The sequence below is a fragment of the Haemorhous mexicanus genome, chromosome 4, assembly GCF_027477595.1.
Source record: "Haemorhous mexicanus isolate bHaeMex1 chromosome 4, bHaeMex1.pri, whole genome shotgun sequence".
Classification (NCBI taxonomy): Eukaryota; Metazoa; Chordata; class Aves; order Passeriformes; family Fringillidae; genus Haemorhous; species Haemorhous mexicanus.
In genome coordinates, this window is record NC_082344.1 from 47,354,037 (window position 1) to 47,374,795 (window position 20,759).

At 40.4% G+C, this 20,759-nt stretch overlaps 1 protein-coding gene across 1 annotated transcript; it reads left to right on the forward strand.

The window, feature by feature from the left end:
* Window positions 1–1,653: 1,653 nt before the first annotated feature.
* On the forward strand, window positions 1,654–18,919 carry ASAH1 (N-acylsphingosine amidohydrolase 1). The gene is made up of 14 exons (XM_059844682.1): window positions 1,654–1,806; window positions 7,024–7,070; window positions 7,264–7,354; window positions 8,590–8,676; window positions 9,599–9,677; window positions 10,560–10,634; window positions 11,456–11,501; window positions 12,787–12,931; window positions 14,126–14,180; window positions 14,383–14,464; window positions 15,062–15,193; window positions 15,428–15,551; window positions 16,231–16,287; window positions 16,921–18,919. Exons 1-14 carry the CDS (start codon window positions 1,687–1,689, stop codon window positions 17,008–17,010), a joined length of 1,230 nt encoding a protein of 409 aa, XP_059700665.1. The 5' UTR covers window positions 1,654–1,686; the 3' UTR covers window positions 17,011–18,919.
* The last annotated feature ends 1,840 nt before the right edge of the window (window positions 18,920–20,759 follow it).

Here is a 20,759-nt window from a genome sequence, read left to right on the forward strand (position 1 = left end):
CGTGCAATTCCCAGCTCTGCTCTGAGCTGGCTCCTTACTACACTGTTGCATGCTCTCCTCCCAAGGCTTTCCTACACTACAGTATGTTTTTTATCCTTTCCTGTTTCTTAATTTTTGCAGTTCCATACAGCTTTCCAATCAACTGTCTGCCAAGGACTTCCCTTTTTTTTCTTGCCACCCCCACTTGGTTTTGTAAGAGAGTTAATTGCACAGGCAGTTAAGTCACAATGTAGAGACTGCATCACTTCTTTTCTGTGTGCCTAAAAACACGTGGCATGGCTTAGGCATTGCACAGAGCACATGAGACAAGCTAAAACACAGGCATCCTGGAAAGTTTTGAGTACTTTCTCATGGTGCTTCCATTAACTGTTGCCAATGTACACACTCATGAAGCATTTGTTTGCTCACACTGAAATGATAATGCTCATACTAAAATGACAGTACACACCTAATTTGGATGCTGATTAGTACTTCTTGTTACAAGAGCTTGGTCTAGTGGAAGGTGGCCCTGCCCATAGCAGGGTGCTTGGAACTAGATGATCTTTAAGGTCCCTTCCAACTCACACCATTCTCCAAATCTATGAAACAGATACCATTTAAGTAATAATTAGAAGGCAGGGCACTTATAGACGGATCCATCTCATACCCCGTGTTTCTCATTAGTCTGTCTCCCCAGTTGCCCACTTCCTGCACTTTGAAGCTGCAAGATGGAGAAAATCAAGAACGTGCCTGCCTGGCATCTTTCATTACCACTGTTGCTCAAAAGATAGGCTGGAAATAAATCCCCATGGACCGATATCTGTAGAGCAGATATTTGTTTATAGCAGCGCTAGTAGTGAGGGGCATATCTCCACCTAACTCACCCACCCGTGTCAAGTGCTGTGGTATATTTATACAGTAAGTATTGCTTAGTATTGCTATGGCACTACAACATCATCACATACTTGCTGGAACTAATTTACATAGTCTGATCTCATGGTTATTAGATTGTTCTTTTACACTGTGCTTGGGTCTCCCCAATTCAGGGGTCATCAGGGGTATTTGATGAAAGCTTCCAAGGTCTTCACATCTGAACTTTTCAACTTTGTCTTCAGAGCATGTGCAGTTATGGTGTTCCTTGGTCTGTCTGGTCCCAGCCAGTCTAAATTCTTTATTTTGTGGCTAATGGGCTTTATTAGTACTATACTTACCTCTGTCTAAAGCCATCCACCTGGTGAGTTTTTTCTTCTTTTTTTTTTGTCTATTCAGCATTAAGCAACTAATTAACCACATACCAGCCATTACAGTGTCTAGAAAGTTATTTATATCAGGTTATATTGATACCTTACAACTCAAACTATATAAGCACCTTGTAAATTTGACCTAAGTTACACAGGCATCAGCACACAGCCTATCTGAAATCTGCGCAGGACACAGAGTAATTAAAAATCGCACTACTGCCAAAGTGAAAACTGGTGCCACGGGTTTTCTCCCAGCGTTGCCAAAGACAGGCGATTCTATTTCATACTCTTCTGTGTGCAAGTTGCCATTTGTGGAAGGGCGACTGAAAATGAACTGCTGAGCTTCATCATAACTGCACGGGCGGGGCGGAGGGGGGAGCGCCGTGCGGTGCCGTGCCGCGCCGCGCCGCGCCGGGCCGGGCCGGGCCGGGCCGGCGCTGCCGCCCCCGGCGGGCGGGGCTCTGTCATGTGGCCGCCGCTCCGGGAAGCGCCGCTCGGAGCGGAGCCGGGCAGGACCATGGCGGGCTGGGGCCGGGCGCTGCTGGCGCTGCTCGTCCTGGCGCAGCCCGCCTGGGCGCCGGACCCGGTGAGCCTGGCGGGGGACGGGCAGGGGCGAGCGGGGCCGGCGGGAGCGGATCGCCGCGGGGCTGGCGGGGGGGACGTGGCCGCCGCCCTTCCCGAGGCGGGAGGCCGGGCGAGCCTCCGGATCCGCGCGAATGGATGCGCGGCCGCGCCTCGCTGCCCCCGCGGGCTCCCGAGGCCGGGCCGGGCTCCTGCGGCGAGCGGCGGGAGGGGCTGTGCCGCGGCGGTGCTGTACGAGCCCTTGCTCCTGCGCTCGGCTCCGTGCGTGTCTGTAATTAATGTCAGTGTCGCCCTGTTCCACCGCAGCGGCGATCTCCAGCAGGAAAGTTCAGCGGGGCTTGCTGGAGAGGCGCACGGTTGTGAATCTGCTGAGTGTGTGTGCTGTGGCTCGCCCGAGGGGAGGAGCGTAGAGCAGGTGGACTTGGTGTGTCGTTTCTTGCTCTTTCGGCCGTTTGGGTTTTTTTTTTAACCTGAACAAATGAAAGATATAACTTTTGGTGGAATTGGGAAGCTGGGAAGGCGGGGGTAGTCGTTTGGAGCAGGCTGGCTTCCATCTCCTGGGCATGGAAACAGTTGCTCTTTTTTCCTGGTGTATTCCTGAAGCAGCGAAGTATTCTTTCATCTCTTGAAATTCCAAATTTTACTCGTCCATTTGTCCTCTATGAAGAGGACAGGTTTTAAATATCTCTGGATTTCAAAATAGCTTTTGCAACCTATTTTTAAATATTTTAGGAATATACTACCTCTTTTATTCTTTACTTTGCTCCATGTTTTTTTGTTTGTTTGTTTTTTGGTTTTGGGGTTTTTTTTAGCAAATTGCATTGATTTTTGGAAAATTATTATGGGTTTTGTGAAAGGGGAGAGCTGCAGGAAATCACTGTGGACATCTGGATGGCCAGTGTTCCCTTAGTGTCGTTTAATACACAGAATTTGGCTTTTCTCTCTCCCCTCTCTTGCCTTCTTCCAGTCCCATCCTACCGGCCAAGAGCAGCTTCCTCATGCTATAAGCTATGTCCAGCTTAAAACACTTTCAGAATTTTAGCCAAAAGTATCCTGGAGTGTGGAGTTGTAGGAGAAAGTGCCAGCTGTCAGCAAAGTAGTAACATTAGAGCTTGATTTGCATTTGATTTCACTCGGTACATCTTTGCACTTGCACAATATCCGCTGTGTATCCCGGCTGCAGGTTGTGCTGCTGTGCAGACAGATATTAGGCTTGGATATTTTATTTCTGTTTGAGATGCAGGGTTGCCTCACATGCTGAAGAATTCTTCCTAAGTGCCGCTGAGTCCCTCTCATTGATAAAGAGCACAGAAGATAAATGCCTTGAATTACATCTCAGAGATGCAGACTGTCAGTCCCTTCAACTTTCATTGAGGCCCCCTCAGCCATACTGACCTTTTTGTCCAAACTGCAGTTTGGGTAGCCTTGTCACTGTTTCTTCTACTGCTGCACTGAGTACTCTTAACCTCTGTGTTCAGAAAGGTGAACAACATTGGGACTCCTGCAGCACAGTAGTGTTGCATTGGTATTATCTTATGAGGGAAGAGGAGCAGAGAGGAAAACATGTTAGATCACAGAGTTCATAGACCAAAGGATGCTGAATATAACAGATTGACTGAAAAGATGGAATTATATATAATAGCTCAAAGAGGTAATTTTCTATTTGCTTTTACATAGGAAGGTGAAAAATATAAAATTCAGAAATATTAAGGAGGGATGCCAGAGATGGTCTACCTCAAAAATAAAGAAAAAAGGAAGTGCTTGTATTCCTTAGACTGGACAGTCTATTTCATATTAATGAAATCAGGCTAGATGTCAAATACTTACTCAGCAGTCATTAAACCATGCATTAATTTTCTGTACTCCAGTCAATAATAACTGTTACTACTTGATATTTTTTACAGCTCACCCAATTCATCTTACAGCTTGCTAGTTATTTGGTTTCTGTTCCACTTTTTTTTTATACAATCAGACAAAATATAAATCTTCTGTGCTACTTCCACTTTTTATTTCCATCTTTCTCCATACCATGTTCTACTTCTCCTCCACTGTGTTATCATCTTCCTGTTAACGTTTCGATCCTGTGCTGTCACACGTCTGGTTTTGTGTCATTGCATACATTCCAGCTTCTAAGTTGGAGTATGTAAGATAATCAAGATATGCAACCTACTGGTAAGAGTGGATTTTAAAAAGCAAAACAAAGGGAGCATTAAATCACCATTCAAGAGCTGCTGTATTGCTCTTAGGGGGTTCAGTGGGTGTTTAAAAAGCACATTTATAGTGATAATCTGCTGTTTGGGTCCAGCTGCCAAAAGCTTTTTCTAGGGCACGACCTCTGGCTTGTCACATTGGAAACTGAAGGTGATTCTGTCATGCTGAAAGGATGTTCCTGGCTTTCTTGGACAGCATTTATTGTTGTTCTCCCAATGTCAAGCCTCTGCAGAGAGGAGAACCCTGCTGACCACAGTAATAACTTTATAGCTGCTTATTTTACTCTGGTTATAAAAAATGCTTGATGGTTTTTCTGCTGCTGCCAGAAAATTCTTTATGTGTCTTTTTTTTTTAACCTTCTCAGAAAGCTTTGCAGATAGTCTCTAGCTGGCTGCAAAAGAAAACAGTTTTTTTATTCCTTGTTAGAACTTTGTGTAAAAAACCAAAACAACAAAACACCCCACTTCTAGTTTTCTGATTGTCATCTTTTTAAGTTGTTGCCTATGTGCCAAGAGCTGTTGCCATCACTTGGTTTTGGAGAAGAGACTGAGGGGAAACCTCATTGCAGTCTACAGCTCCTCACAAGGGGAAGCACAGGGCAGGCACTGATCTCTTCTTATTGCTGATCAACAGTAGGACCTGAGGGAATGGCCTGAAGCTGTGTCAGGGAAGGTTTAAATTGGGTATTAGGGAAAGGTTTTTCACCGAGGCTGGTGATGCACTGCCTGGCAGAGATCAAGATGCATTTGGACATGTTCTCAGGCACAGGGTGGGACTCTTGGACTGGTCCCGTGCAGGGCCAGGGGTTGGATTTGATGATCCTTTGTGAGAACCTTCTAACTCAGGATACTCTGTGATTCTACAATGTAATAGTTAACCTAAAGAAACAGTTATTATTAGCTCTAATTTCTTCAGATAACTCAATCAGTCTTGAAAGATGTATATGTTGTTTTAGGAATTGCTGACTTCTTTACCTTGCTTTATACATAGACAGGTTAGAAATCTAAAAATACCACATGTAAGGAGGGAAGATTTTCTCTGTTCTATATCCCTTTATCTGTTGCATTCCTTACCTTTTTTTTTTTTTTGTAGCTTAGGCTGTAAAGGACTGGGAAGATAAAAATAGATGCAGATACAGGATTAAAATCTCAGGGGAAGGTGCCAGGAGTGACATAATGTTTAGCACCTTCAGCTTAAAATCCTCTGAAATCAGTTTTGCACAGGTGCTGCTGTTTCCTCTGTGAGCATGGGCTCTACTGACAGAGCAACAGAATTCTGATCCACTTTGGATAACTTTTTTTTAGAAGCTTTGTCTGTCAGGAAACATATTTTGATGGACATATTTCCTGAAGGTCCAAATGTGTACATCCATTCCAGTAGGATGTATATGTAATGTCACTTCTTTCTGATGGATTTTAGAATTGCAGGATGGAAAATTGCACAAGACAGTTGCGTCAATACTGTTGAGCATTTGTCTGGCTTTGCACAAAACCTCTTGAGTTTTTTTGCCTAATTAGTCATCTGATATCCCTCCTACCCTCCTTGTTTTGATGCTTCCTCACTTTGAAAATGAAATGGCTTTTTGTGTTTGACTTTTTGTTCCAGCTGTGCAAAGGCTGCTAACTGCACTGCAGTGAAATCTAGGAAACACAGAGCTGCTGGTCCTGTACCTTCACCTCATGGGTTGGAAAACCAAAATTCATCTCATGCTTTCTCCCACCAACTGGAAACAGTAGAAAGAGATAACATTATAACACAGAGAAATCAATCCCAATTTAGAATTGCTGTTTCCAGTTGTAACAAATTAAGCTGGTGTTTTAAGTCCATGACATTGTGTAAGACATTGTGTTTTCTATATTAATGCATTAAAAACAGACAATGAGATTAGCCCAAAGAGAACATTGACATGAGTTAACTTCTTTGTCCCAGTTATGTAGGTGCTAGAGATGTTGTCACAGTTTTCACTGGAACCAGAATGCATTTCAAGAACACACTAGTAATCTAATTAATACAGCCTAATAAATATTGGAAATCAAGGGTGGGGAGGAAGGGAAGTGGTGGTGGAAGGATGGCTCCGTATTTTGTTTATGTTCTGTCTCCCAAACAATTGTGCTTTGGGAGCTGTTCCCTGGGCTCCCAGAACAGCACATGTACCTGTCCTTTTTCTTAGTGAGATATATTATACTCTAAGGACCTCACTGAACTTCTCACATAGTTTTGGGACCAAACCTGGCCTGCTGTCAACTGGCTTGAAGCACAAGTGTGGGTGGCCAATAGGCATTTGCTTGTATGTCACTGGGTAGAACATAGAATTACAATTGTGGCATGCATATGCATATGTTTATTATATTTATATGCATGCTTTATGTAATTGATGGAAAAACAACCTCACATTCACTTTGAGTACATCTAAAATAGTTCTCAAACTTTGATTTGTAACTAGCCATGCTCCCAGAAATGAAGGTATATTTTTTAGTTGCATTCCTGAATTGCACCCCACGTAATGTTTAGCACCACTTCAGCAGCACTTCTCCACACTGAATCCTCAGCTCATTCCACCAGCTGAGGGACTGCCCAAAGTTCATTATGCTTTCCCTGCTCCAGCTGTACAGTGCAGCTTAACACTAAACATAATTAGGAATGACACTATAAAATGGGATTATGGACAAACAGAACAGACTGGTCCATACTGAGATCTGAGGTTCTTGAACTTGTATAAAGAATATGCTTTTGAAGGGCTCTTCATTAAATCATATGGAGTAAAAATAGATACAGTTTGTATATTTATCATACCCTTGTACTTGCCATGGAGTACATTAGACAAGTTGTCTAGAGGTCTGTCAGCATGGGGAAGTTGCTGCTGGTCCCTCCTCCTCTATTTTCCTCTTTCCAAAGTCCCAAGGCTTTGAATTAACTGACTAGTCCTAAAGGTTTAATTCAAAACTAAGTCTACTAGAATAATAGTGTTTTAACAAAGAAGCTAAATAGTAATGTTTCATTGTCTTTGCAGTATGGAGAAGAGTGTAGGAGTAAAATGTACCCTCCTTCAGGACCAACGTAAGTAATCTGATTCAACTTGTCTAGCAAATTACAGAGAGTTGTGATTTGCAAGTCTGAACAGGGTTTTTTTTCTTGAAACTTGCTCCTGTTGCAGGTCTAAAAAATGCTAGTAACAGGTGGGAAGCACCTATTTTGTCAAATGTTTTTTCAGAGCCTTTTTTAAATTTGATCTCTGGTGTTTTTCTCTCAGGTTCAAAGGTAATATACCCACATATGTCATAAATCTCGACCTACCTCCCAGCAGAAGGTGGGATGACTTGATGCGTGACAAAAAGACTGAGGTAAGAAATGCAGAGCTGTTCTGAAGCTTAGCAGGTATAAAACTAGCACATAGCCTTTTGTTTTAAGAAAAGTTTTTAAAGGAATACCTGTGCAAAAAGTATCTGAAGTGTTACAATATTCCCTGTTGACTTTTCTAATATGATTCCAGTTCAAAATAATTACTTGGGTAAATTATTTTTTCTGTTTAACCCTTAAGCTAGCAGCATCAAGTGTAGAGGCACTGGTGTTTGGGATGTAGAGGTGTAAAAACCAGTGTGCCATAAACAAGCGTGTGCCATTCCATTTATCAAATCTCTTCAGTGGTGGGGTGGTGGTGCAGAACGAATAGGGAGCAATACACTAAAGGAACAGCCTTGGTAAACTGAAGTGAAACTGAGGCAGCATTTCCTCTCTGCACCTCCCTACTTCTCTGAAAATGCTGTGTGAGATGATGAACTGGCAAGGGGGAAATTAAGAGCTTCCTACCCTTTTCAGGAATGCTGGTTGTAGCACTGGTGTGTACACAACACAAATATTTTTTTAATATTTGAGCCTATTTCATACTGCTTAAAACAGCTGTGGTGAAGATGGATGAAAATTGAGTTCAATAATTTTTCATTTCTTAAAACAAAGCTAGGGCTTTTATTCTCTATCCATTGACTTTGGACTTTCCACTCTGAAAGCCAGACAAATTCTACTTACATGCTAATATTTATTTTAAAAGGCGTTGGAAGCTTCAGGTTTCGCCTTAAATTCTGAAGAGTTTTATCTCTTGTGTACTTTGGAGTTAGATCACATGGAGTGGAACTCTTATTTGTGACATTTACATGTTGCAGATCGAAAACATGTGCTTTCATAAGAAGTTTACTGAGTGTTTTTGTCTTCAGTAACATCAGTGCTTAAGCAAAGAGCTTGAAATTAACATTCTGAAAGAAAGAAGAGTGCAGAGTATTAAAATGTGTTCAAAGGAGCAGAAGATGAGGATGGCTTTCCTGTAATTTGTTATTTCTGCTAGGACGACACATTGGAATTAATCAAGAAAGTTACTTGAACAAAGCTTGAAGAGTGATTCTAGTGGGGACTTGGGGGTATTTGTCTCACTAAGAAGGTGACATTTAGCACTTTATTTAAATATGTATTTTTCTCAACAAAGATTTTTTTTTTTTTCCGAAAGTCTGTCAAGGAATTCTGTTAGTATTCCAGCAATTCTTATGCTTAAGATCTTCTATTCAACAAACATCCTTGCTCTTTTTAGCTGAAGACTGTGGTCCAGAATATTAAAGATATAGCAAATACCTTCTTCCCCAGTGGAAAAGTTGTTGACATTGTGGATAACAAAATAGTAAGTATTTTCAGCTTAATTATTTTATTACTGTATGCTCTGACTACAGAATTAGAATGCTTCTGAATCTGGCAATTAAGAACTTTCCAAGTTATTAATTTACAAGTTCTTAGTTCCACTTCCGGAAGAGAACAAAAATGCTATTTCAAACAGTCACTCTGAAATTTTGCCTTGTTGTCTACTCTGAATGACTGAAACCATCAAACAAAAAATGCAGGTCTCTTCCTCCTCTAATTTTTTCCTAAGATCTTTTCAAGTTTGGACTAGTAACACTAGACAAATATGCAACAGCCTTAGTTACTGTCGGAAAACACTTGACTGAAATTTTTTACCATGTTCCACTTCTTTTAAAAAGTAGAGTAAAATCAGTTTTGAAAACTGTAATAAATGTCTGATTACAGGGACCAACTTTGACCCTAAAAATTAATTTGATTCTGGTTAGAGTGTGCTTTGGCATGGAACAGGGGAAAGCAGTGTAGGGTTAGAGACAGCAAAGGTCAGATCTCTATCCCATCTTTAGTTACAGGGTATCCGTGTATGCCTGAGTGGACATAAATGCAGCTTTTACAGGTTGCCATGCCAATGGGTGAAAGTCAGGGATGCCCATAAACAGTGACATTGAGCTCCATTGCAGTTGAGCTTTTAATATGTACGAGTCCTACTTCACTTTTCTGTCTGTTGCTGCCAAGAGAGGCTGTGCTCCTGTCCATTGCTCACGTCAGTTTTGATAAGTGTTTTACTTCCCTTAAGTGTATACTTATCTTCCAAGTATTCTGCAAACATCCTCAAGTTCTACAGGCTGCAGAGAAATTAAACACTCAATAGCTGGGAGAAAAGTGTGCCTGTTGAGGTGGCTTTTGTTGTAAGTAACAAAATACTGTTAATTTAAACACATATCATACAAAAAAGCTTTTCCTTTCAGGCTCATCTGACTGCTACACTTCCTTATCCTTTCAATGAAGAGCTCCGAGGGATTGCAAATTCATCTGGGATTCCTTTGGGTAACAGTTTCCAACACTTGATTAACATAGTGGAAAGCTAGGAATACAGACTCATTTAAAATTAGTGTGGTTACCAATATGCAGTTAGTTGTAACCATCTGTGACTTTAACAAATCATTAATTAAGTTAAAGCAATAAAATACACCTCACCCTAAACAAAAACAGTGTTGTAGAGAAGAATGGAATCAATCACATCAGCCTTTTATCAGGCTGGGACTGCTGTGTAGAGCTGTAAGTTCTCACTCCTAGGTTTTGGGAAGTGGAGCAGGTCTCAGCTCGTGTGCACCAAAATTTGAGGGAATCCTTTATTCTTGTTGGTTTTGCACTCTGCTGTGTATCTGCTGTTGACATAGAAAGAAGTCAAGGCTCAGTTTCCTGCTGTGCTTTCTTTCTCTTGTGTTCCTTGCCATGTCCTTCTGCCTTCCCTCTGTACCTCCTGCAAGAGAATGCCATTCCAGTCAGGAGTAGGCACTGAGTTCTTCCAGAACTGAGACAGAGAAGGACCACTGCCTGTTAGCACTGCTTCCCTCATACAGGAGCACTACAACTGCTGCTAGCAGCAGCTCTTACATGGCAGTAGTGGTCTTTAGAGTGAATTTTATAGCTTGTTTTGGGGTTTTCAGAGGAGGAAGTAGCAATGACTGTCAGCTTTGTGCATGGTGAGGCAGAAAGTCAGGGGGTTCTGATCCCTCTATTTGCTTTTCAGGAAGCTCTTGATTTTGCTGAACCAGTCATTTTAAAGATCAAAGGAGATTTAAATGTTTAACAGAAATATTACAGAATACTGAATTTGCACTATGCTTATTTTCTAACCATTTTTTTCTGTTCATGGCAAGTTTCAAAGTATTGAATTTTGTTTCTTTGTTTTTTTTTTTTTCCTAGGGGAAATCGTTATTTTTAACATCTTTTATGAAATTTTTACTGTATGTACATCAATAGTGGCAGAAGATAAAACAGGTAATGCAATCCAAAATCATGTTAACAGTTTTCTTTTATGTAGAAGAGGGTCCACCCCAGTTATGCAAATACAGTCCTCCTCAACTGCAGCCAATAAGGTCTATTAAAGAGACTAAAAGGCAATAATAATGCCTAAGGACTGATAATTAAAGGTTTTCCTTGAGAAAGGGAATAAAAGTTTGTCAGTATCTTTGGTTTAAAAAAAAGGACAAAAATACTTTCAAAGATAGTTTGGGTTTGGTTTTGTTGGATGGTGAGTTTTTTGTGATTGGGGTGTTGGGGTTTTTTTAAGAGGTGGTATTTGTTTTTCTAGGGGAAAAAAACACCAGCACCACACTTTAAACTTTCTCAGTGCCATGCAGGATTTTGCATCTACTTTCTAGATACTGCATGTGTATGCTGGTAGAAAAAATGGACAGTCTCTTCTGAGAAAAGATACTCTTTGATTCTCCTACTTAGTTCTGCAGTCCTTGACTGCACTTGTTCCAACTTAGGAAGTTTCTAAGGGATTCTCAGAGGGCTTACAAACATTTGACTTTTAGAGGAAGCTCAAGGTGTTGCCATTGCATTGAGATAATGAAAGATTAGAGGCTAAGATGGACAGCAGTTTGCAAGATTACTTGATTTCAGTTATGGCAAAACACTTCTCTGACCAATAAAGACCCATCCTTATATTGTGGTTATGAAAAGAGCAAGGAGAGAATGGTATTTTCTTTGCACACTTTCCCAGGTATTTGACTGCTTACTCTTTTCTTGGGTTTCTAAGCTGAAATTTGTCCATTTGTTTGGAAAATTGTATTTAATTTTTTATTGTTGTATAGGGAAACTGTACCACGCCAGAAACTTGGATTTTGGACTCTTTCTAGGGTAAGTATTTAAACTTGTGACTTTTTTATTTTTAAACCCAGACAAAAAGCAAGCTGAACTTTAAATAGCTTACATACATTCTTTGAGTCTTCTTTGGATGTCTGTAAGGCTGTGACAAGTAATTCTCCATTGTGTGTTGTGAAAAAAGGCTAAAATGAAAAGATCAGGATGTTCTACTGATCTTATGTCAAACTGCCCCAAGTGCATCAAGAGCAGCTGTGTTTTGCTACTTAATTTTTTTTTCTCAGCTTCAGTTCAAACTGTGTCAAACCAAAGAATGGCCCATGTAACCTGATCTCTGAGGCACAATATATCTTGTTCTTTACATGAGGGGATGAAGCATCAATTTTATTATATTCAGTGAAATGGGGATTGGATTGGGGCATGGAGTTTTAATGATTTCCTCCCCACTCTTTCCCCCTAGTTACTGTACTGTGCTCCACTGACACTTCCTATCATTCTTCATTTCCACACAAACTCTGTAGTTTGTTGCCCAGCACTCATTAGTTCTCCTTTCAAGCCCCTGATCAGGTAGTTCAGTGTTTGCTCTTATTACCCCAGTATATTTTGTAACATCATTCATCCAGATGATGCTCAATGCACAATTGGAATTTAAATGCTCATCCTTATTAAAATTCTTACCTACCTATTAAAAGCTCACCCATTGTCTCCTGTGACTCCACCTGTCCCTTGGTTTGGCTTGTGTTGGACTTCTCTGACTTGCCAGAAATACTGTGAACATGCTTCCTGAAAATTAAGCAGACTTTCAAAGCTGCTCCCAGAGTCTGGACTATTTCCAGAGAATTTAACAGTCTGCTAACTGCTCAGTTTTGCCTCCAAACTGGTCTGGCTAATTTTACAAACTATAATTGGTACTTCCCTTCATGTAGAGCAAATCCAGTAGTGCATGGTTTCTTTTCTGCCTTTGAAAAATAAGAATTCGAGGTGTGGTGTCACAGGCAGTACCTTTGGCTCCCTTTGCCAGCAGGTACAGACCAAAGTTATGTGTTCAAACCAAACCAGCTGTGATGGTGGTGCTGTTTAATCCTGAGCAATATATATGCTCTTGGTTCAAACAAAACTTAGTTCTTTTCACTGCCAGCCTGTGCATTTAGACTTCTTAGTTGTTCCTTGCTGGTGCTGCTCAGGTAACTACAGAGCCATGATTTTGCCTGATGTGAGTAAGATCTGAGGACAGGCATCACACACAGGATGTCTGCATGCTGTGAAGGGAAGCTTTGAAAACTACTGAGGGGAGTTTCAAATGCTGTACTGTCTCCTACAGGTGGGATGTTAAAAATAATTCCTGGACGTTAACTCGGGAACTGAAGCCTTTGGTGGTACTCTTGGACTTTCAGAGAAACAACAAAACAGTGTTCAAGTCCACAAATTTTGCAGGATACATAGGCATGGTGTCTGGAGTCAAACCAGTAAGTATGGGAATGGGGCCTTGTCAATTCGTTACAAATGCTTCAGACTTTCCTTTAATATTTAAATTTTTCTGCTTTCATGCTTTGCCTTGGGATGTTTTCCAATAAATGATCTCTAAGTTGTTCTGGTGCACAGCATAGCTATGTGAAGACTGATAAAAGAAAAAAAATGCTGCACCCTTCCTTGTGAAAGGAGATTGCCTAAATGGAATGTTTCTGTTTGGACACTTCTTAAAAACAGCATTGAATTTTAAATATAAACAGGAGTGAATACAAAGTGCTGAAGTGATTAGAGTTTCTTGCTAGCTAATAGCTAATGCTGTGATCCCAGAGGGGAAACAGCACACTTGTGCTATTTAATTCTTTCTCCAATCTTTCTTGGAAAAGGCAGTCCTGCATTTTAAGATTTTTTTTGTTGAGTTTTCATTTAATAGGCACCTGAAATCTGGGGTTTATATACACCTTAAAAAACAGCAGTACAGAACTATATCGAGGTGTCCAACTTGCCACAACTTCTCCTTTTCTACATGCTCTATCTTCTGTTATAGGTAGACTCTTCTTGTAGAGCATTTCTGGCATAAATCCTTGCATTGTATCCATGTATTTTTGTCTTCTGCTCAAATAAATTAGGAAGATGCCATTCTGAAAATGATTCAGTGTGTAGCTGAATTCAGTTTTTGTCTGAAACTTTAGTTGGAGAAGACTGAGATTTGAGTTGGAATTGTGTGTTCCAGTTAGCATGGACTGCAGCGTGTGCAGCTGCATGCCCATGCAAATAGCAGTAACATATCAGGGTGTGCTTAGCACTGGGACTTAAAAATCTGCCTTCAAACTAGAATAGTACTCAGAGAGGTCTGAGAAGAAGGTGACATACAGCAGGGAAAGGAAAACTGCTAATTCAGCAATGCAGCACAGACCAAGAGGAAAAAATGGTGATAGGCTTGACTTGCTTAGCATAAAAGCATGCCTTGCTGATTGTCTGCCAGGTCAGAAAACTAATTTCTACTTATTCAAGCCCTGATAAATTAGGTTCTTCTCTACATGAGCTTGATCTTGCAGTCTGTTCCTCAAAGGGGAAGAGTCTAACAAACAAGAAGCTAAATTGACATCTAAACTGCAGTGCTGCCTCTTGTTTATTTATTGGCACTCGTGGGCTGGCAATGGCTGAAGGTTGGCTTGTTTAATGCTTTTCAGAACTTGTTCACTCTGACAATGAATGAGCGTTTCAGTCTTGATGGTGGTTATGTGGGTGAGTAATGCTCATTTCTTTCATTATTTCTGCACAAGTTTTCCAGACCTTGGGCAAACCAGTGACCTTAATAAACAGGTACACAAGTAGTGAAAAGATTGCAGATGAGTTACATAAAATACAGCTTATTTTAAAGCCAGCTGTGAAAGTCAGAGTAGCAGGAGTGAACTGTCTGAAAACAAATTATTCTGATATTTTGCAGGAATCTTTGAATGGTTTCTTGGTAGAAGAGATGGTATGTGGATGGGCTTTCTCACAAGAACTGTATTAGAGAATGCTACAAGGTATTCCCTCTCCCTCTAAATATTGTGCTCCTTTAATCTGCTTTGCATTCAACTAGCATGAATTCTGGAGATGTATGCTTAATATCCAGTGATATAGATACCTTCCTTGTGGCCTTAATTTTAAATAGTTCTGGTGTTGCTGGTACTCTGGAGTAGGAAGCAAAGCATCACATGTGATCCCTCAAATATTTTTTCTCAGATTTCTTTTTGCTGATGAGCCTGTTGCTAATCTAAATGTGTAAGAGCATTCTGCATCAAAGCACATCCAACAGGTACTAGTTTATTGTAGGAAGTAAGCAGAAACAAAGCTGTTATGTAATAATTCAGTGGAATATGACACAGTATGTAATCATTTTACTCATATTTCAAGTGTAGAAGAAGTGCAGAGAGCGCCTCTAAACAATCATACTTTAAGTACAAAATGAGACGAGAAGCTTTGCTTAAATGCTTCCTTTATCATGATCCTGTTTCCTCATTATGTGCATAAAAAGGGAAGAAAGGCTTAAGTACCCAAACTTTTCCTGGGTCTGTGAAACTTGCTCTTCAGTACTTGAACCATTTATAGCATTTAATACTCCAGCATTATCTTACCCACAGTTACCAGGATGCAAAAGACAGACTGGCAAAAACAAGACTGCTGGCTCCAGCTTACTTTATTCTGGGTGGAAAAAATTCTGGAGAAGGGTGTGTGATAACTCGATCCAGGACAGCTGCTCTGGATATCTGGGAGTGAGTATGCTTGACCTGACACCTGACTCAGCCTTCCAGAAGAGGACAGGTTCTACCAATAACTGCGTCCTCTGTTTCTTGTGACTTCTGTTGTACAAGAACTCACTTCTTTACCATCATTGAAAAATACCCCTGCAAGCCTAAAAAAATAATGCATCTGTCTATAGCATATGCTGTATATGTGTACTTGTAATACATAGAGAAGCAAAACACAAACTTAGACCTCTTTTTCAGCCTTGATATCAAGAAGGGTACATGGTATGTGTTAGAAACCAACTACGATCGCTGGAAGCCTCCTCTGGTGCTGGATAATCGTAGAGGACCTGCAATGAAATGCCTGAACCAGACAACACAAGAGGTAAATATCCTCCAAATACCTCATATCCTGCTGGTCTGAAACTCCCAGGTTGCACTACTGACCTGACACAGCCAGGAGCATTCAGGTTATTTTCAAGCACAGCTGTAATGACACAAGTGGCTGATGATTTTGTGGTAACTTGTCTCTGCTTCTGGGTAAGAAGAAGCTGCCTCTTTACATGGGGAAGGTTTGTGGGTTTCCTGTTTATTTGTTTGGGGGGTTATGGGGGTTTGTTTTGTTTTTTGGTTTGGGTTCTGGTGGTGGTTTTAGGGGGGATTGGGTTTTCAGGATTCCTTATAGTTTGGTTGGTTGGTTTGTTTGTTTTGGGCTTTCTTTTCATCTAGTTGGGTTTCCTGAAAGTATTTTCAGCAGCTGCATATGCAGGAGGGTACACCCAGAGATACCTTGAGAAATACTTCTGGTGTTTTTGGGGTAGTTTTAACAGTGAAATTCAAATGCACACTCTGGGGCAGCAAACACACTTAAGTGTGCCATGCTCTACTAAGATCTGGTCTGGTCAAATTTTTGCAGCCCACATTCTTCTGATATCAAAGTGTTATGGGTATCTTGTACTTTTAAAGCTGTATCTTGTTATTTAAGTGAGGTGTAAAAAAGTTAGTTCTCAGCATTTACATTAACAGGTAATGCCCCTTAATATCAGTGTATTATTTTCTTTCAGAATCTCTCCCTACCTGCAATTTATGATGTTCTCTCCACAAAGCCTGTGCTCAATAAGGTAATGCTTCTATTTTTGCAGGAAGTTTAGAGTGGGGAGCAGACCACTAACTACTGTACATATAAGGAGGAGGCTTCAGTGGTACATTCAGGGTTTTTAGGTGAAAATTTCACATTACTTTGTGAAAGCAAATGTAATTGCTGGAATAGCTATTTCCCAAAGGCCATACAGCTTTAAAATTCTCACTAGCCTGAACCCGTTCTTCATAGCTGGCCCTGGTTTGAGGCAGCAGCTGCTCTGCAGACATCTTGAGCACCCTTCTAACCAGAATTAATGTGTGATCTATGTCTTTGTAATTCACATAAAACAAGTTAATATACTTCATGGTTTAAGCATATACAGGCACGTTACTCTTGCAACACAAAAGGTTTTAGTCTGGAATTGAAATTTTTGTGTTTAGGAAAAACAATAAAGGAAGGAAGTAGTTTTTAAGAGTTCTTGAATGATGAAGTTTAGTTCCTGTGTTAAGTGGAGGCGGCATTCTTGACTGAGAACACAGACAATTCATATTTGCATGTTGTTGACTGAAGAAGGTAAATGCTCATTTTAGTAGAACTGTTCAGAGAGAGTTTTTCACTAATTCCTGTCATGTGGTTGATTTTCTTTTTTCTTCTTCCTCCCCATGCCCATTAGTTGACCGTGTGCACCACGCTGATGGCGGTGTATGATGGCCATACAGAGACTTACCTGCGGGAGTGCCCAGATCCCTGCAGTCCTTGGTAGCCCTGCACCTCTCCTGCTGGAAGCTGCTTGTCCCAGTTGGCAGTCCTCCACGAGAAAATGTTTCTGGAAAGAGATTACTCAGTCTGACTCCTTTCTTCAGAAATCTAATGGCTCTATAGAAATGGCAAAGTGCTTCTAACAGTGAAGGGACCCTGTCTCAGAGCAGACTTTCTTGCTTTGCAACCAGCAGTTCTGCTGACGAGAAATGTATCCTCATGAGTGTCTGGTGTGATTTCAGCCGTTTCTGCCAAATGAGTTCAGCAGTTAGTTCTAGATCTCTTCAGTCTTGGCAGTATTCTTGGTGTGTTGTTGGTGGGGGGTTTGTTAATTGTTGGGGTTTTGGTTTGGTTTATTTAGATTAAAATCCTTTTAAAGAGCACAAATTACAATGGCACCTACCAAGCATCAAAATGAATTGGATATAAGAAGACCATCTGGGACAATACAATTCTGTTATTCTTTCATAAGCACTTAAAATTAATTGCTATTGTTCTGGTATAATGTGAGGATATGTCTGATATGCCCTTTTAGAAAATACCAAGTGTCATGTATAGTCATAGGAACAAGGTCTTGGGGAAATAACTGAAACAAGATCTGAGCCAAGAATGTCTTGCTACTACTGATTTATAACTCTTTTGCTGAAGCTCTTTCTTGACCTGTTAACAAATGTGGTTTTTTAATACAGATTTTTCTGTTGTCTCAAAAAAAAAACCCAAAAACCTAATTCAATAAAGAAAAGATACTTCCTGTCACCAAAGTACACATGTACTGATTTCATACTTCAGTCTGACATCATGCATGTTGGATACACAGTGCTTTCATTTCCAAATAGACCGTGTCTGAAAAACTGATTTCTTCTGATTTTGTAAACTAGTAGTTAAAACTATATATTTGGGAGGATTTTGGTTCGTTGTTTTTTTGAAGGTGGGGAAAGGAAGCCAAGTCAGATTACACCATTGTCTGCAATTCAAGTTAAGAAAGAAAGGTTGTTTAGAGAGAAGTAGTAGCACCCTTATAACCTAGGAAGCAGATAATGTAGGAGGCAGTAATTTTATCTGTTCCACTGGCTGCATTGCTGGGAATAGCTTACAGTTCCAACTCCTATGTTTTCTACACAAGAATGCTATTTACTAAATAATTTCAGCAGCTGATAAAGAAACATGGCTTCTGGTTGAAGAGAATGAAGTACTGATATTCTAGGCCTTGTAACAATGCCTGTAGTAGCACAGCAAGAAGCAGTTAAGGGGGATGTAACACTGACTAATTGAGAGCACACAGAAATCAATGTCCCACTGATTAAACAAGGGCCAGTCTAGCTGTACATCTAATTTCTTTTTTAACTGAAGCATGCAAGCCAGAAGTGTGTTAGCATGATTGTACTACCAGGGTCCATTTTTAATCTCAACTATGAATATTGTAATCTGCTGAAACCAATATTGAATCTATTGAAACCAAATATAACAACACAATTTAAATCAGTGAAAAATGCATGTGTGAAACACAGCTCCTGGGCTGTTTGATTCATAAAAGACAATTGAACCAAGTCAGATGTAGCAGTCTGTACTGTGAAGAGGCCGTCACATGTTTCTGAGTGCACACCTCAGCCTGCCAGGGGATTGTTCAGATTTATGTGGAATGAAGTTGTGTAACATCCATAATCAAATTACTGCCTAATTTAAAAATCAGTTTACTTGCCTAATTAGTCTTGTCCCACTTTAGCATATGTAGAACAAGGCACTGTAGACTAGTAACAGTTAAGTAACGTCCCTTGTGCAAGACAATCCACATTTCCACACTTGAAATTGCTTTACAATTGCAAAAGGAGAGCTGAATTCCATAGATGTCTGTCTAGAGCCTGAATGCCTATGCTGCTATTGACTAAAATAAACAAAGCTATTTAAAAGCAAAACCCCCAACAACTGTCTTACTGTGTCTGCCCTAATATACAAAAAGTGATGAATGTGATTGTTTATTGATTTAACCTTCACCTGTCAAGTCTGAAAGTTTTCTCAAGCCACACAAAAAGTTTAATTTGCTTTTGTTACAGATAGACATACCTATTTTAATGTCAGTTTACTGCCTTCCCCCTGCTGCTGCTGCTCTAGGCACAGTGACCATTTCGCTGAAGAAATGTTGGCAGCTACTTGCAATGTTGGGATTTTGTTTAGCTGCCTTTTATTTTACATAGAAAGATACAATGGCGATGGGTGTGGTTTTTTAGTATGAATTTTTCTGCACACATAGTTGAGATCCCTCACAAACACTGAGGCAGTGGTCTGATTACTTTTTCTTAGGTTTGTTTTTTCCTCAGGTCAAGTAATGAGCCCTATCTATTTTTCTCTTCAAGTTTACATAAGAGATTTATGCAGCTTTCCTAACTCTCCTGTGAAAAACAATCAAATTGTTGCAAAAAAAGGTGAATATGTGAGCAACAAGAAAAACATACTTAAGTTTTGATTATTACTGCATGGCCTAGTTCTAGAAAAACCAGCCTCAGTCTTAGCTTCTAGCACATTTACTGTCTACGTAAATGCAAAGAGTTAATCCAGTTTACTGTAAACTAGATTAAATAAGGTGTTACGGAAGAGACCAAGCTGTTTGGGTGCTGGCATTTAAATGAAAAAAAAATCAGCTTGCCAAGAAAATTTTTCACTTTTACACTTTCAGGAACCCATGCAGTGAAGCCCCATACCATTTCAGAGGAAAAAAGAATGTCATCTCACATGTTAAAAGCAAAATTTTGGCAGTTAATGAGGACAGGAGAAGGCAGGAATTTGAATCTTAATCAAAATCAAGCAGTAGTTCTGGGAGACACGTGCAAGTGAGTTTGCTTAGATTCAGTTACCAGTCAAGGCTTTGCTTAGAAGTAAAACTCCAGAGCAGGGCCCATAGATGTCCTGGCAAATATCTGCAAGGAAAGCAGCAAGAGTAAATGAAAGGTTTTCACTGGAGTGAGCAGGCATGATGGAGAGTGGATGGACAATAGCAGGTGAGAGCTTCAGGCAAGCTCCCCAACTAACAATTAAATACTCCTTCCTCCCAGCACAAGCACGTGTCCTGCTTTCACACAGCCAGCTCCTTGGGCTACAGGTGCAAGGAGAAAGAAATGCAAAGAAAAAGCTGGATTTCACCTCAGTGGCTGGCAACAGCAGCTTATGGCAAGATCCTGTTTATGGCATTGATCATCAGATGAAGTCTTCTGCTTTTGGAGAACCAGAACTGTTAGTGAGAGGGTCACACCCAAGCTCTCTGAGCAGTAAAACCTCTCATACTTTGGACCAGAAGAACAAGATGAGCCAGGAGTAATGCTCAATCAAAGAGCTGGCACAAGCCACAGTTTGCCTTGGGAAGAAAACTGCAGATATTTATGCATTTTGTAAGAAGCTGCCTTTGACAGTTAAGAGAGTCTGAAAACTGAACATGCCAGTTGGCCAAAGGCTGTGATCTAGAACCAAGCAGACCATGTGGTTTTTCCCTGGAGCTCTGCCTACCAGTTTTTAAGACCATTGTAATTTGGCAGAATCAAAGATTTTAAAGGTCCTTTGTAACTATGTCTGCTCCCACACAGTTATGTACAGGAGAGGACAATAATTAAAAAGGAGCTAGCCTGTTTACATACCAAGAAGCACTATACTTAGGACATTTCTGATCTACAGTGAATCAGCTCTGAATTACTGTATTAATTATATCTGGGACAATCTCAGTCTAATCTGTTTTGCAAAGTTTGTTCTCCTAGTTCAAGGGTTACA

Bases quoted from the DNA above. Each gene is read 5' to 3' on its own strand.
- ASAH1 (XM_059844682.1), top strand. From the start codon at position 1,687: ATGTGGCCGCCGCTCCGGGAAGCGCCGCTCGGAGCGGAGCCGGGCAGG. The intron at 14,181-14,382 runs GTGAGTAATGCT...GATATTTTGCAG, and splicing joins TCTTGATGGTGGTTATGTGG to GAATCTTTGAATGGTTTCTT. The intron at 16,288-16,920 runs GTAATGCTTCTA...CATGCCCATTAG, and splicing joins CAAAGCCTGTGCTCAATAAG to TTGACCGTGTGCACCACGCT.